This window comes from Cicer arietinum, chromosome 2 (genome assembly GCF_000331145.2).
Source record: "Cicer arietinum cultivar CDC Frontier isolate Library 1 chromosome 2, Cicar.CDCFrontier_v2.0, whole genome shotgun sequence".
NCBI classification, from domain to species: domain Eukaryota; kingdom Viridiplantae; phylum Streptophyta; class Magnoliopsida; order Fabales; family Fabaceae; genus Cicer; species Cicer arietinum.
The window spans coordinates 46,650,019-46,666,044 of NC_021161.2; the positions used below are offsets into that span (position 1 = coordinate 46,650,019).

Genomic DNA, 16,026 nt, shown 5'->3' on the forward strand with positions numbered 1-16,026 from the left:
CGTGTAGGTCAGTAACTAATGTTTGAGCTTAATAAAAAATGTTGCACTTTTATTGTTGCAATAGTCAAATTTTTATTTACCCTGTAATTTTGCAATGGCTAATAAGATTGTGTTGTATTTATTGTTTACAGAGTCATTAAAGTTTAGTTCTGCAGTATCAACACTTCTTGCTGTGGTATTTGTTGCAATATGTTCTGTGTTGGCAATTATTGCACTTGCAGAAGGAAAAATAGAAACACCAAGATTGGTTCCTCGTTTGGACCATCAAACATCTTTCTTTGATCTTTTCACTGCAGTTCCTGTCATTGTCACAGCCTACACATTTCATTTTAATGGTAATTTAATTTGAAATTTTATTAGTTAGTTTGCATCGTTTATTTAGAGATATCAAACTGTTCAAAAGAAAATTTAAAGTAGTGTATGAATTATAATAACTAATATTTATTACTTTTTATTTGATTAGTAATAATTGGTTTTATTTGCAGTTCATCCAATTGGGTTTGAGCTTGGAAAACCATCAGACATGACAAAAGCAGTTAGAATAGCACTGATCCTATGTGCTCTCATATACTTTTCAATAGGTCTATTTGGTTACCTTTTATTTGGTGATTCAACTCAATCAGACATACTCATAAATTTTGACCACAATGCTGGTTCATCATTTGGTTCTTTGCTTAATACTTTGGTCCGTTTAAGCTATGCTTTTCATGTTATGTTGGCATTCCCTTTACTCCATTTCTCTTTGAGAACCAACATTGATGAATTATTGTTCCCTAAGAAGCCTTTGTTAGCCAAAGATAACAAGAGATTTGTGGCAATCACTTTGGTGCTGTTGGTATTTAGTTACATCGCTGCTACTTCAATTCCAAATATTTGGTGCATTTTTCAGTTTATGGGATCAACTTCTGCTGTCTGTCTTGCCTTTGTCTTCCCAGGTTCTATTGTTCTAAGGTAATAATTAATTAATTTTTTTCTATTAATTTTTTTTTTTATAATTTCAAAAGTCAAGCGGTGAAGCTACACACTGCAGATTTGAACTTGCATCCCAATATATATATATATAATGTATCACTGTCATTTACCATATGACCTTCACTTACATGAATTATTATATATATTCCATTCAAACAAGGTATTATTGCAAAATAAATTAATTAATTAAAGAAGACAGAAAGTCCAAGTTATTCTAAATAATAACATATATATAGATTTTTTTGGTCTTTGTGACATGAAAAAAATATTAATTGCCAGTTTTGAAGAATGTTTTGACACATTTTAGTTTTTATCATGATTAGCTTAATTGATTATTAAAAAAATTGAGGACTTGAGATAAAAAATAAATAAAATTTGAGGACTAAATGGGTGTTTTTATTTCTTATGAATTAAATAGATCTTCATTTTTTTTCTCAAAAATAGATTTGTGATTTTACTAATAAATAAACCATTAACCATGCTTTGTCTAATTTTTTTTCTTGTCCAAAAATAACAGGGATATTCATGGTATATCAACAAGAAGGGACAAAATTATAGCACTGGCTATGGTTATAGTAGCTGTAGTAACAAGTGTGATTGCTATCTCCAACAACATTTATAAGCTTTTTAGTACCTAGCTCATAAATTTGTAATTTTTTTTTGCCCTGTATTTAGATATTCTAAGTAGATAAAGAGAGAAAGAGAGAGAGTTTTCTAGTCACATATGAATGTATGATAGTTGAGGAGCTTTTGCTTCTAGGTTATTGTAGATGTCATTGTTATTTGTTGTAAAATTCGTATATCTAGGACGGAATAGTTATTGGAAATGTAAAAAACTTCAGCATGCATATAATATAAGAGGAAAATTTAAGGTTCAAAGTGTCAAAGTAACAAATCAAGATGGGTTTAGAAGAAGGAACTCTTCTCATTTCTTAAAAAATTTTGAACTGCTATTTGAATTATGTTCATATTTAGTGTTTTGATAATTTTTCTATTAAAATTGTTTTTAATTGAAAAAAATAAGGTTAAAAATATTGAAAATCAACCAAATAATATTTAGATGATATAGTTTACGTGTCATCTGTTTTGACGAATGATTATGAATTTACAAGAAGATGTATTTTATAGTTTTATTCAAGTCAAAGATCTTCTTGTGGTTAATTTTTTTTTTGACAAACCACGTCTTACAAAAATCATTTTACAAAAGATAAATTCAATATTTGATATGTGTGACTCGTTGGTTAAGTATTGGATTTTTAAATAACGATTGTAATTTAATCTCCATTAAACATACTTTTAGAAAGAGACAAAGAACTTAAGTTGCAACCTAAACATCCAAACAAATGCCCTAATTACGATATTTTTCTATAAAAAAACATATTCAATGCAAGGTGATAATGTGCCAAAACGTTTAATTATTTATTTACGACTTTTCACTAATAAAAAGAAAGATGTTACGTTGAAAAAAATAATGCTATGGGACAGATATCGATATGGTACACATTAATACAAACAGACCTAGTAGCCCTACTCAGTGTCAGTGATGATAGATATGTTTTTATTTATATAATACGTTTTATTCATTGTATGAGTTGTCATGTGACCTACCAATTATTTTCATATATGAGATATGTCACGTGCTTCCAATAATTTATTATGAATGATTTAATTTAGCATTTTCAAAAATACATTCATTTCATTTTCAAATTAATTAGTCCCAGAAAAAAGAACGTTTGATTGTTCATCTACCTTTAATGTTTACTCACAACGAGCAATAAAACATATCAAAATAGAGCTTCCAATAACATTCTTTAATCTCATTTTTCACCAGAGATCTAAGTTTTACAGTAATGGATTTTGGAATCCAGGAACTTTAATCTCATTTTTCACCAGAGATCTAAGTTTTACAGTAATGGATTTTGGAATCTAGGAAAACACCGAGATTTTTGGGAGAGCATCTTCCATACATGTATCTTAACTAACTTCCTCATTTTCCCACAATTTTGTGAAGCTAGCGAGGTAGTGATAATAGCAATGCAGAAATGAGTGAGTCATAATATAATATGTATAACCAATTGCTTTCCAATAAAATTGCAAGAAAAATATCAAATAAAAATACATAAGATATCAATATTCTTACAACTGAAAATTCAATAAAAATTGAGACAAAAACCAAAATTTCATTTAAAAAAGCTGTTTTAATCTTTCATCAATCACATTTCTTCTTGCCACATATCAAACCTTGAATGTGGAGCATCTTAAGTTAGGAGCCAACAACAAAGAGGACTCTAATTCCTGTACAAATGCATAATACAATCAGTGCTATAAAATTTCAACAACAAAAAAAAGGTCCAAGAAAACATACAATATGGAAGGAAATGGATTGGTTAATGCTGCTCGAAAATTGGTAGTGTTTGGTTTTCCGGTAGGTAATGAAAATTGATTTTTCCTTTCAAATATTTGACAGAAAGTGGCTTTTGCATTAAACTTAGATTTACATCATACTTTCAGAGTATAAACATTTAAACAAATCATTTCACTTCAAACTCAGTTTCAACCAAATTAATTTTAACAAAATCAAGTTCATATCTAATCTATTATTTGGTTTTAAACAAAATAGGAACCTACCCTCTGCCAAATAATAATAATAATAGAAGTTTAGACTAACCTCCTGGGTTTTGGAACAATCAATCCTCTCTTCTCTAGGCTTTTATACCGATCCTTTACAAGGGTGCAACAGCCCTAATTATGTACACCAAGAAAAATTAAGATAACTTACTTGCATGTTCATCACATAAACTAAGTTAACAAAATAACCAAAATATAATATAAAAACCTACCTTAAGCTTTCGGATCGAACCAGTTATCTCTTCACTTAATAAAACTTGAACCGGAGCAGGCTCAAACCTGTTACAATAATGAAATCAGTATATATGGACTTTATTAAGAATTATAAATTATAATAATAAGTTTTGATTAAGAAATGGTGTAATAACTAATTATTAGGTACATCAAACTACACTAAACACGCACAAAAATTTGATAAAGTACAAAAGATTGCTTACTTGTGCTTTCCTAAGCGAGGTGGACATGCCTTCAACCTATCTTGTTTCGCAACCTGTCGCCTAATATGTCTTTTCTTTTTTTCTTCATCTTCATTCTTAATTTCCTTAACAAGTTTTGGGATGCTGCACCAAGAAGAAACATAGATTCTTAAATATCTTTTTTTAAGAGAGAGAGAGAGAGAGAGATGAGGGAGGGAGAATGAGAGAATGGTGGTATTACCAATCAATTTCTTTTGATAATTTTTTTAACTTCAATGCTTCAGCTTCTTTTCTCAATTGTTCTTTGCGTCGAATTCTCTTATTCAACTCAACTCTAGTCACTTTCTTTGCTCTAAAGGGCCTGACCAATAGTAATTCAAACAATACAAATACACCAGATGTTTAGGTAACAATATGTGCTACATATAATAATATTATTTACACTTATTATGAGTCTATTTTCCAGTGTTCAAAAGGATGTTAAGCACGAAATCAAAATGAAATAAGACTATTAAATACTTCTTTCGAAACAAATAATATTAGCCTCGTGGCCTCCATAAAGATATAAAAAAATTATAAATCTAAGAAATTAAATTTAACATTAGCGGGAGAACCTGTGAATTAAATGTTGGGAAGGACCATAAGTGGCGATCAACATGCATTTGCATGTTCAAATTATACAGTCTTGAGAAGAAATGGATAAAGAACAAAATGGAATATGTGTTACTAAGAGACAGTATTTACACAGAGTGAGGCTCACTAAGCTTATATTAACTTACATTTTCTCGGATGTAGCATCTCCATTTTCACCCTCATTTTCAACATTATTTTCATCATCGTCACTCCCATCATCCACGTCAAGAAAATACATCTGCCAAAAAAACAAGGTTACTGAATAAGCAGGGATATAAACTCAAGTTTCATAAATGAAGGAAATATTTCATAATTACATATTACATATATAAAAACAATGAGACTCACATCTTCTTCAGAAATAGCTTCTCCAGGAACAGTTAAAGGCACTGGTTCAGGACCCAATTCATTTTTGTATATTTTTTGCATTTCTTCCGCAACAGCAGAAGCCAACGTGTCCTGGTTAAACAATAAAGTTCTTAAAAAATTTCATCATAAATTGTACCAAGACAAATATCCCTAACAGCAAAGCAACGCATAATTTCATCATAAATCTACCTGATGACTTTCATGTGAGGGATTAAATGAGCATCCTGGAGGATCAACCTCTACTGCTGGAATAAGAGAAGGCTTTGACACCTGTAAAGCAGACCTCAATCTTATTATCAACCGAAACACTATCAAGTGCATCGACTAAATCGAATAAGAAACCCTAAATAGAATCTACAATGCTATTACCTTTTTCCCCTTCTTGTTGTCCTCAACTGCAAGACAATATAAAAGAATCCTAAGGTTAACATCACATTACTTTAATATAACAAAAATGTATACTACATACTCTATGATTAATATAAGTACCTTTATCAGCCCACATATCAAACAAGCCAGAATCTAACATGGAATCATCCTGATATTGATCATTACAGACAAAAATGTCAATAAAACAAATTTTAAATGTGGTCAAATATGATTGCAACCGAGCATATTATTTAGCCTTGCTGCATTAACGAACATCTTACTGACCTTATGACTATCTTGATTGGTGGCTAAACTTTTAGACACCACTTTCCGGTTTTTAGAGCTCTTCTTCAGAGTAGAAGATGGCACTGGAATAACAAACTGGTTTTTCTGTAGTATGCTATCAACCCGGAGCACTTTTTCTCTGTGCTTTTCAATCTTCTTCTTTACCGCAAGATCTAGCCACATCAAATTTCACATAAGTTCATAACCAAGGATCAATAAGAATGCGAATTTTGGTTAAACTTATTCTGGCAATACAGTATTTTCCAACCAACAATTCAAGTAGAAACTAGAAAAACAGATAATTAAAATTTGATGTGTGGCACTGACACTTCAAATTGAAGATGTGTCTAGTATGGGATGTAAATTTGCACCCGTAAGTGGAAATCACTACACATACTGTCCCATTTGGGGACCCGCGGATGGGTACATTTTCCCGAGGGGGATAATCCCCTGAAGGAAGTTTGGCGATAGAGACGGGGATCATTTGCCCCTCCACTCAGGGTCCTCTCCGATCATAGTTGTGATCTTGCTTTTCCCCCTCCCAAACTTAATCAAGACCCCGATCTTGACAACATTGCAATATCCATTTACAAATATATACAAATGTGTTAAAAATATGATCCTTCTGTTACCATCACTCCCAATAAATCTCAAGTAAAATGAAATTCATCCTAAAAATAATATAAAACTTTATAATTTTGCTATGTTGATGAGGTCCCTATACTATGGGGACAGGGACGGAGGATAAAATGCCCTATGGTGTGGAACGGGGATGGGGGAACAGCCTTTCTCCTCGGTCCACAGCGACAAAATGTAGGACTGGTGCCAACAGTTCATCACGAAAGAAAGGAGTCACTGAACCGAGATCACTAACAACCCCCGGGAAAAGTACGAAATGAAAAAGACCCAAATGGAACGATTCCTCTGTCACCCCAGAATAAAAGAGGTGATCTCGTAGTTCTTGGTCTGAGGATGCGTTGTTAGGTGCTCCGTTTTTCTTTTTCCATTGAGGCCGAACCTAAACCAGTGTTCAAGAGATAGCTGCCCAAATACTGATAAGGAATGTATGAGTTCCCGAGAGGAGAGGAGCGGTGATGGTCCTGAGTGGGGAAGTCCTCTGTACTTGGTTGACATCGCTAAGTATCCAACAATGAGTAACGTGGTTACATTCAATCACTTTTAATTTCTCAAAGTAATCACTTTTATTTTCTCAGATTATTGACTATATCTGTATATTAGTGTTAATCATAGTGTCCATATTTATTCATGTCAGTGCTTCATAGATAATTCAGCATCTTCTACATAAACTAAAATTATAAACCCTTTTTTCTCTCTTAAAATTCCAATCCAATACACCCCCTAAAATAAAAAACACTTATCATATACAAGCTTGTGTAATTCATTAAATGAGAGTACCTAATTTACACTCCATGTTCACCTAACTCATAGTCAGCTATTAAAAAAAATAGAACGTAATAAAAAAAGTAATTTAAAAAATAAAAATATAAAGCATAATAAAAATGAGAGTACCTTTGGATTTGTCTTCGAAAAAGAGGGAATCACTAGAAACAGCTTCAAGGGAGCCACCAGAAAGAGCGTCTTTCGTTGATTTCTCGAAGAAATTTTCAATGTCTTCCGTGCTTATGTTAGCCCTCCAAGCTTTCTTACCCTTCCTTGAGGTTTTCGCTTTCTTTCCCATTTTAAAACACTACGATTCTTCAGTTTCAACTGTTATCACGTTTTGGAATCAATAGATTTAACGAACAAGGGTTTTCGGTTGTCGCTAGAGCTATCAATTTGTTAAGCTCTTATATATTGGCCCCAGCACACATGAAGGGGGCCAAAAAATATTACAAAAAATAAGGCCCATTAAAAGAAAGCCCCCAAAATTCCATGGGCTTAGAGGCCCCAAGGCCCACTTAAAAAATTAATTAATTTTTTGAAATAAAAAATATTTCAATTTTTTTTACGTTTTTCTTTTTCAACTTTTTTTTTTCAGTTTTTTTTTCCTTTGATTTTTATGGTATCCTCATCTAAAGTTTAATAAAGCATATCATATATGATATGACAACAACTATTCCATACAAGTTTGAGATAATATATTTTAGTGTCTAAAAGGGAAATGATACAGAATGAGTAAATGCATCTAAACACAAATCAATCCCAAAATATAACGTAAAACACAAGACCAATGTTGAAGAATTATGCCATAAACAGAGGACAAGTCAATTTGATTTTTTGTTTGTCTATAGAAGCAAATTAATGTTTATTCTGCTGCATAGTCATAATAATCAGTTGGTTTGATTTTGGTTTTATCATAATTAAAAGAACTGTCCTATTATAATTGTTGATGAAAATGGGCAGTTTTATTAATCATAATAAGTTTCTTATATCAAACTAATACATATGAGTATAATAACAAGACCCCACCGAAGTGAAAAAAAATGGGAGGACTAGACTCAAACACTCAAATATCATATATAAAATGGTAGTTATTAATTACCCTTATTCCTTCATGTGTTTTCTTTTAAATGTGTTGCTGACTTTTATTTCCCTGTAAATTTTGTAATTACAGATTCAAGAAGATTCCAGTATATAAGTCAAACATTGGGTGGCAAGCGTCATTTGAAATTATAGAATAATTATTATCCCTTGCTGTGGATGGTAGTAATTATTAATTAAGTGTGAATTATATAAGTTGAATTTAATTTGAAATGTGAACATAAAACTTTTAAGTTAAAAATTTGAAATAAAAAGTTCTTTAAAACTTAAAAACCACATGCACTAATCATGAATCATATATAGGTGTGTTTTATGCGGCAGTTCTATAATTCAGTCTCAAAAGATGATTACTTTGTTCTACGAAATGGGTTCATTGTTGTAAGCTAGCTTCATTGTGATGCAATTTAATTATGAAACAAATTGGGGCACCAAAAACAAATTCATTTTCCCTAAACTTAAACTGCAGGCAAATTCAATAGGAAGTAATTTCAATTTCAAATTTAAGAAATTTTTTTCCCGTACTTTTGATGAAGATTTTGAGAAAGTCATTGGAATCAAGTACTCCAATTAATGTAATACTTGGATAATGTTATACAGATCAATAATTTTTTACCATGTAGAATCTTATATATAGTTAAAAAAAAAAACGTAATTAAATTATACAGGGCTAAACAATGATGATTAACCAAGCTTTTGAGCCTCTTGCAGATTTTGGATATGGTTTTTCTCCATACTTCTCATAGTTCAAAATTTGATTTTGATTCTGGTATTTAATACTTAATCTTGCTTTTTCTTTACAATTTTAGATTCATTTCTTGTGGATTCTAGCTCACAAAGGGTTACAACTTTTATTTTTTTAAGTTTTTACAGCTTTCAACATCCTATTTGTTCTTAATAACAAACAACAATTCATTAAACTGTGTAGAATATATCAACAAACTAGAATCAGCCAGATCGTATATGGAATAATGGAACACTAGAATCAGCCATATAATTTTCTATATATCAACAAACTAACAATGGATGATTAATGTGTAATCTTCTAATTTTCTATATATGGAACTAAGAAAAAGTAGGCTGGGGCAAAAAAAAAGTAGCCCTTTGGCCCAGGTCCACAAAAACTAAGAAAAAGTAGGCTGTGGCAAAAAAAAAATTACAAGGGTTCAAAATTTGGGGCCTAATAAAGGGGCTTTGTGATTATGGTCTTTTTTGACTGATCTAGTTGTAGCAGCAGAACATAACATAGTTTGGTTTTTATGTTCTCGCCGTTGTCTTGCAGAGGTGGGGCTTGTTGCTGGGCCTTGATAAGTGGGTCTTCTAAGTTTGGCCCAAAATAAATTGTTTGACTCAGTTTTGATAATTCATTTGTTTAACATTGGATTTTAGCTAAAATATATTATGAATTAATTAATTCGGACGTAAATCCAAGAGTGAGAGAAGATTGGATTTGATTTTTTTTCTTCTAATATTTTATTTATTTTAGAATAAATATTCAAGTTAGTCTTTGAAATTATAGGATTGTATCAATTTAGTCTCTCAATATTTCAAAAGAAAAAATTTGTAGAATCATATTTGATGGTGTATGGCACTTAAAGGTAACATTCACTCTCTCATATACCATCTGCTAGAATTTAATTGATTAAATTTTCAATTTTATGCAATCTTTACATAAAAAATATTGGTGTTTTGTTTCAAATGATTCTCTAAATTAAAAAATATTATTAAAATTGTCTCTATGTTTGAATATGTTATTAAATGCATCTCTAACATTATTATTAGTTTACTGCCATTCTATTCTTTATAAATATCAACAAAGCAAAAAAATTGACCAAAACTTTGCAATTTCTATGATCATTTTAGAGTATCAATAATGTGGAAAACTAAGTTAATACATCCTTACATATTCAAGGACTAATTGGGATATTTGCTCTTTATTTGATGCAACTAATACCACAACATTAATAGTTTGAACCATGCCATTGGGACTTCATCAAAATCACCGACCTTGTCATTCTTCTCACTAATGCAAGCACACCCTAAATATTTTTTCAACCACTAATTTGATGCAACATCACTAGTAGAAATTTGAATTCTTAAACTATTTTAAAGATGGTTTCATCACAAACTAGAGTTTATAGGAAAAAAAATCCATTATAAATTATTAGTCTTTGCGACTGTGTTCAAAAGATATATTGTGTGCCTAAAACAAATTCAAGCTACAAAAACATGCTTTCACATTTTCACTCGAGTAGTAACTAATAACTTGAGGAGAAAAAGACAATGAGATAGTATAAATATTAAAATGTGAATTGAGGCATGATTAGATGGAGCAAAAAGATGATTTATATGTTTGAGCATGGAAAAATGAAGGCATCGGTTATTTTATGAATTAATACAAGCATGGACAGAAAACATAAAAACATCATTGTGATGAAATTTTATAAGTTTTATCAATTTTACAAGTTTCAGGATTTTACACCACATTCTACTTTGATGTTTAATTTTAACGTTGTCATTCTCATTAAGGATAAAATTACACTTGATGATGTGATATGATAGGATCATTGAAGTCAAGAGAATATCGTTACTTTGATAGGGCTTACGATTAGAGTTAAATAGATAGTTTAGATATTTAAGCTAGATATATAATTTTATATTAGTTGGATTTTTATTTTAATTATTATTTATTTGGGCTTTTAGTCTTTGGGTCTTTTATGTTATTCCATTATTAGCACTACATATGTAGTCTCGTTGAGACATTTAAAATCACCCAATGAACGAAAAAGAATCTTTTTTTTATGTTTTTAGGTAGTTTTCTTTTGTTATTTTCCTTTCTAATTTAGAAACCCTAGCTTTTGTAGTCTTGGTAGAAATTTTTTTGTATCATGATAATGCTGATTTAAACAACAACATAGAAAGTGGATTGGAAACCTTGTGACAACCTTTTTTTAATTTTTAATTCTATTGGTCAAATTTAAACCAATTTCTCTAAAATCCATTGTTTGTAGTCCAAATGAGCAATGCATTCAACATCCATTAATAACATGTCGTAAAAAATAAGCCCCAAATTGATATGCGGTGAAAAATCATAAAACTTCACTACAAAAAAAAGTATCTACTGTGACACTCAGATTTTGTGATATTTTTTCATCTGTCACTAAAACTACTTTTAGCTACAGTTAAAGTGTCACTGTTTCTAAATATTATGTAAAAAAAAATTAAATACACAAAAATAAGTTTTTGCCCCTCTGGAGGCTGATAGAATGATAAAATGATAAGCTGGAGCAAGTGCTAAGAGAAATCTTTTCGCTGGAGCTCAATCTCAAAAGGGGAACAAAATATCTGTACCATGAAAATGCAACTACACTAAACACTCGTTTCACTCTACGATTCAATTTCGAACCATGAAAACCCCTAAATTCAATTTCGAACAATCCTAAATTCATCTCTCTCGTTTCACTTTACGATTTGCAGTAGCAAGTAAGTTCTATTCTCTTTCCAAATGATTTCAGTTTGCGATATCAATTTTATTTTGGTAATCTTGCTTGTTAAGTGTCATTTTTTCGCGATTTGCTGAATGAGGTTGTGGGTTTGCGATTTGTTTTGATTTTTAGATTCATTCACACGACACATTATCCTGATTTTTGGATTAGGGTTCATTTTCTCTGATGTCTTTTTCTCTCTCTTAACTCTACGATTCCTCCCGAAAATCTCACCTCAGAAGGTCTTGCACCTATTCTAAAGTTATAATTTAGTATTATTTTCACTTTTTTCTATTTGTCAATTATCCATTTTCATTTATGTATGCATGCTACAATTCGCTAAATGTTGATTCCCATATATAATTTTGATTTGATCTCAAAAGTTGACATGTTTTTGCTTGATTTGCAGGGAAAAGAATTATTATAGCATGTTATAGATGAGTTTGGTGGATACAGAATGCTCAGAGGAAGGTTCATGTCTTCTTGAGCCTTCTGATCCTGATATTATTAAAACTGATCCTACTTCTCATTATCATAGGGTAATCTAGTTCTTCTGTTCTTTTTTCTTTTCATTTCTTAATTTGCCTCCATTCCCCCAAAAAATTAAAGAAAAAAAAGACTAATTTTATGTTTATTTTTAAATTCATGGCAGTATAAGGAAGTAATCAACAAAAGAGCTTTCAAGACCGTGTATCCATTGAATGTTTTTGGTTTTAGAGAAGCATTTCTATATTTTATAGGGGTAATTGATAACTAATTGTTTTGTATATATTTTCCTTAATTTGTGGTTAGTTAGTTTTAAGGCATTTGATGAAGGAAACGGACTCGAAGTTGGGTGGAGCCAAGTTCGAATTGATGAGGTATTACAATCACCGGGCAAACTAGTGAGGCTGTATTCAGAAGTGCATCTATTGAGGTCGTTGAAGCACAATAACATTTTAAGGTTCTAAAATTCCTGGATTGATGACAAACACAAGAATGTTAACAAGATAGTTGTTCACCTCAGGGAGCCTCAAACAGTGCGTTCACTATCCTTTGTATATGTGTTTAATTTGTTTTTCTGTTTTATTGTGATATTAGTCCTTTTGTTAGTTGGTTTGATGCATGATTTAGGTACTGTAAGAAACACAAGAAGGTTGACATGAGGTTTGAAGACCTATGCTTTCAAAATGTAGTATTAAATTAATTACTACAATACCATAGAATCATACACATAAAGAGTAGATAAATAATAGTCTATTCATGAATTGCTTTTTCAAAACATTTGGTTCATTTGTATACATATCAAGCACCTAATGACATAAAGCAGCATGTGGAAGCATGTTCTGATCCAAAATAAATTATATATGAATCTAATACAATATATATATACTTTTTAAATTCCTTACTAAACATTTTTGTTTCCTTACAGATTGATGCTCATGATGGTGGTGTTAATGACTTGGGATTTTCATATCCAAACAATAAGCTATGCTCTGTAACTTGTGGAGATGATAAGTTAATAAAGGTAACATAATTTTTTTTTCCAATCTATTGTAGATTATAGCTATATGAATGTAAATCTTTAATTATTAATATTTGACAAGTGATACATATAGGTATGGGATTTGAATGGAAATAAGGTCATGTAGCATCTGTTTATTCTATTTTACCGAGTCAGAAAGAACATATTCAGGTTAAATTCTTCTATCACCCTCTCTCTACATTTGAATTTTTATTTTATTTTATTTTGAGGCATTCTAGAATCTGTTGTAGTGAATGCTTGATTGATAAGTTATTGTGACATCAAATTCATGCAGTTTTGTTTTTCAACTTCGATTGATGGCAAACTTACTGCAGTGAGGTTCAATCAATCGTAAATTAATTATGGCCTAGCTTTTCATCCTAATTTCTTTCAGTATATAATGCCACATGAAAATGAAAAGCTTTCGCAAGTTGAATTATTGGTTATTGATGAAGCAGCTGCTATTCCACTACCTATGGTGAAGTATTTGCTTGGCCAATATTTGGTCTTCCTGTCTTCTACTGTTAATGGGTATGGATAGTGTTTGCCTTTGGCGAAACCTTCTATATATCAATTTTTAGTGATAAATTATCAATTCTTTTGATTACCCCTTTCGTTCCTCTTAGGCCAAGTTTAATGTATCAATTTGTTCATTTTGCTCTTGCAAAGTTATGAAGGAACTGGACGCTCGTTATCACTAAAACTTGTACAGAAACTGCAAGAGCAAAGCCATATATATGCTAAGAGCACAGAGGGCACCGGTACAATGCTTTTGACTTCTAAAATTCAATTTAAATAACTTCAGTACCATGTCATGCACTTTTCAGAATTGAAATACAGTTTGAGGGAATTATTAATTTCTCAGCTTTTCAATGATCTATGGTTTGATTGTAATAAAATACACCATCTAGATTTTAATGACTGATCACCGATGCAATGAGACTGGTAAGGGATAAAAGAGTATTTCATGTTACTTCTGATAAAATACTGTCTGTGTGTCATGTTCGGTGTCCATGTATGTTTGTGTTTCATTTCTTTGCTTTCTTTAATTCATGTTACTTCTTTCATTTCTTCAGGACAGCAAAACAATTGTGAGAGTAAGACAACAAATCTGAGATCTCAAATAAGGCGAAAAGGAAATGGACCGGAGGACATAAACCAAGCTTCAGATGTGAGGAATCCATCGCCGCAATCCGATCTGACAAAGTCTCCTTCTCACCACGAAACACAACTCAAGGCATCACGCGACGTAAGGTGCCAACTTTGTAATCATGTTTAACGGTTGAGGTCTCGCTAGTTCTTGTAGTGAAGGCTTAGATGATAGAACATCTAATAATAATTTTTGAATTGTCAATAGTCTTCACTCAATGCAGAAACCTATAGCTTATATAATAGACTTCTAATCATATTTTATATCATCTTACCATAGTATAAATAGATGTATATGTAAAACTAGGATATCAGTGTACAGATATTAAACTCTTCTTGATTTTGATGCAGGACTCTTAGTTTAAACTGTTGCTTCTGATGTAATAGTGAATAGAAAATTGAGTTTATGATGATTGTTTATTTGAGTTAACTGTTTAAGTTTCTCATGTAACCCAACAAGCAACATATCCTTTTACTTTGGTTGCAGGTGGCAATGGCAACAGCTGCAAAAGCAAAATTACTTCTTCGTGGGTCTTTTAAAGCAGATTTGGCATTTGCTAAAGGATGTATATGCACTTGTTCAAGACTCTGCACTCTTTGGTGGTTTAATGGTTTCTGGGTCTATGTGAATAGGTTGCATAACCGCCATTCGGAATATCATTTCTCTCATTGCTGTCATTGATGAACTCTTTTTCTCTAATGAAGGGTATGAAAATGATGAAGCATTGTTTGGTTGAAGAGGATAAGAAGAGAGTGGTGGATTCATCAAACATAATTCATTTTCTGTGTTGGTGAGATTGAGATTGAGATTGTTGCTGTTGGAGTTGGTGTTATAAAATGGTTGATATGTTGATTCAGGAAACTTTTCCATTTACATCATCATTGTCATCATGTGATTCATGGTACTTTCATCAGTAGTTTCTAAGGTTTTCAATATGTCCTCATTATTATTCATGAATAGAATTTTCACACTGTCCTAGGATAAAAGGAGGAATGGAGGGAATGAAAGTATAGAGAAAATAGAAGGCGGAGAAATGGAGAAGATGAGAAAAGTGAAAGTAGGTGCAAACTTGAAAGTATGAAGGAATAAAATAGTGTTGAAGAGAGTACAGAAAGAAAGTGCAGGTTGATATGATCTATGTAACTTACTAAAAGAAAAGCAAACGCAAATTATATATATTCATTCATCTTTATTAAATATAATTTTAGTTCTTGTTGGAGTGGCTATGGATATTTTTTCTCATGCATATAATTATATTTTTGTTTTCTTTGAATACCTTAATCTTGTACCTATTTCTTATAACTTACATTTGGTTTCTTATGAAACTTTATTAAATCTTTTAGAGTAAAATAACTATTTATTGTATGTTTTAATAGAATTAGTAAAATTAAATTTTATTTTATTGTATGTTTAAATTTCATTAGTTAATAAAAATACATTAGAAATTTAAATTTAAATTTAATTCATTGGTAATAATAGTTTAGAATTACAATTAGTAGGGAGATAAAATAAATTTAATTTAATAAATAATAATACGTTTTAGTGACAGACATACCGTAGGAATAGATTAATATTTTATTTATATTTTTCTAGGTTTTAGTGACATATAATACTGTAGGAATAGACTGATTCTTTATTTATATTTATCTAGTTTTTAGTGACAGTCATTATTGTAGGTAGAAATCAAAAACATGTAGTGACAATCTTTAGAACATG

The 16,026-nt window shown here is 30.9% G+C and overlaps 3 protein-coding genes across 3 annotated transcripts in view; 2 read left to right on the plus strand and 1 right to left on the minus strand.

The window, feature by feature from the left end:
- LOC101493057 (amino acid transporter AVT6C-like) overlaps positions 1 to 1,851 on the plus strand; it is a 3,010-nt gene extending 1,159 nt beyond the window's left edge. Inside the window, exons 3-5 of the mRNA XM_073365185.1 lie at positions 126 to 335; positions 486 to 951; positions 1,490 to 1,851. Of these exons, the coding sequence (XP_073221286.1) occupies positions 126 to 335; positions 486 to 951; positions 1,490 to 1,610 (797 nt within the window). The 3' untranslated portion in view covers positions 1,611 to 1,851. The remainder of the gene's footprint in view (positions 1 to 125; positions 336 to 485; positions 952 to 1,489) is intronic.
- A 1,180-nt stretch (positions 1,852 to 3,031) lies between these two features.
- On the minus strand, positions 3,032 to 7,468 carry LOC101493380 (ribosome biogenesis protein NOP53-like). The gene is made up of 12 exons (XM_004490988.4): positions 7,203 to 7,468; positions 5,673 to 5,845; positions 5,508 to 5,556; positions 5,388 to 5,413; positions 5,208 to 5,288; positions 4,998 to 5,108; positions 4,796 to 4,887; positions 4,258 to 4,377; positions 4,038 to 4,160; positions 3,813 to 3,879; positions 3,641 to 3,714; positions 3,032 to 3,267 (listed from the first exon to the last, which is right to left on the minus strand). Exons 1-12 carry the CDS (start codon positions 7,369 to 7,371, stop codon positions 3,261 to 3,263), a joined length of 1,092 nt encoding a protein of 363 aa, XP_004491045.1. The 5' UTR covers positions 7,372 to 7,468; the 3' UTR covers positions 3,032 to 3,260.
- Positions 7,469 to 11,423: 3,955 nt separating this feature from the next.
- LOC140919463 (uncharacterized) lies at positions 11,424 to 14,991 on the plus strand. The gene is made up of 10 exons (XM_073365483.1): positions 11,424 to 11,654; positions 12,066 to 12,195; positions 12,309 to 12,346; positions 12,449 to 12,675; positions 13,068 to 13,163; positions 13,255 to 13,331; positions 13,619 to 13,691; positions 13,830 to 13,921; positions 14,237 to 14,409; positions 14,797 to 14,991. The coding sequence occupies exons 6-10, from the start codon at positions 13,268 to 13,270 to the stop codon at positions 14,989 to 14,991; spliced, it is 597 nt and encodes a 198-aa protein (XP_073221584.1). The 5' UTR covers positions 11,424 to 11,654; positions 12,066 to 12,195; positions 12,309 to 12,346; positions 12,449 to 12,675; positions 13,068 to 13,163; positions 13,255 to 13,267.
- Positions 14,992 to 16,026: the final 1,035 nt, after the last annotated feature.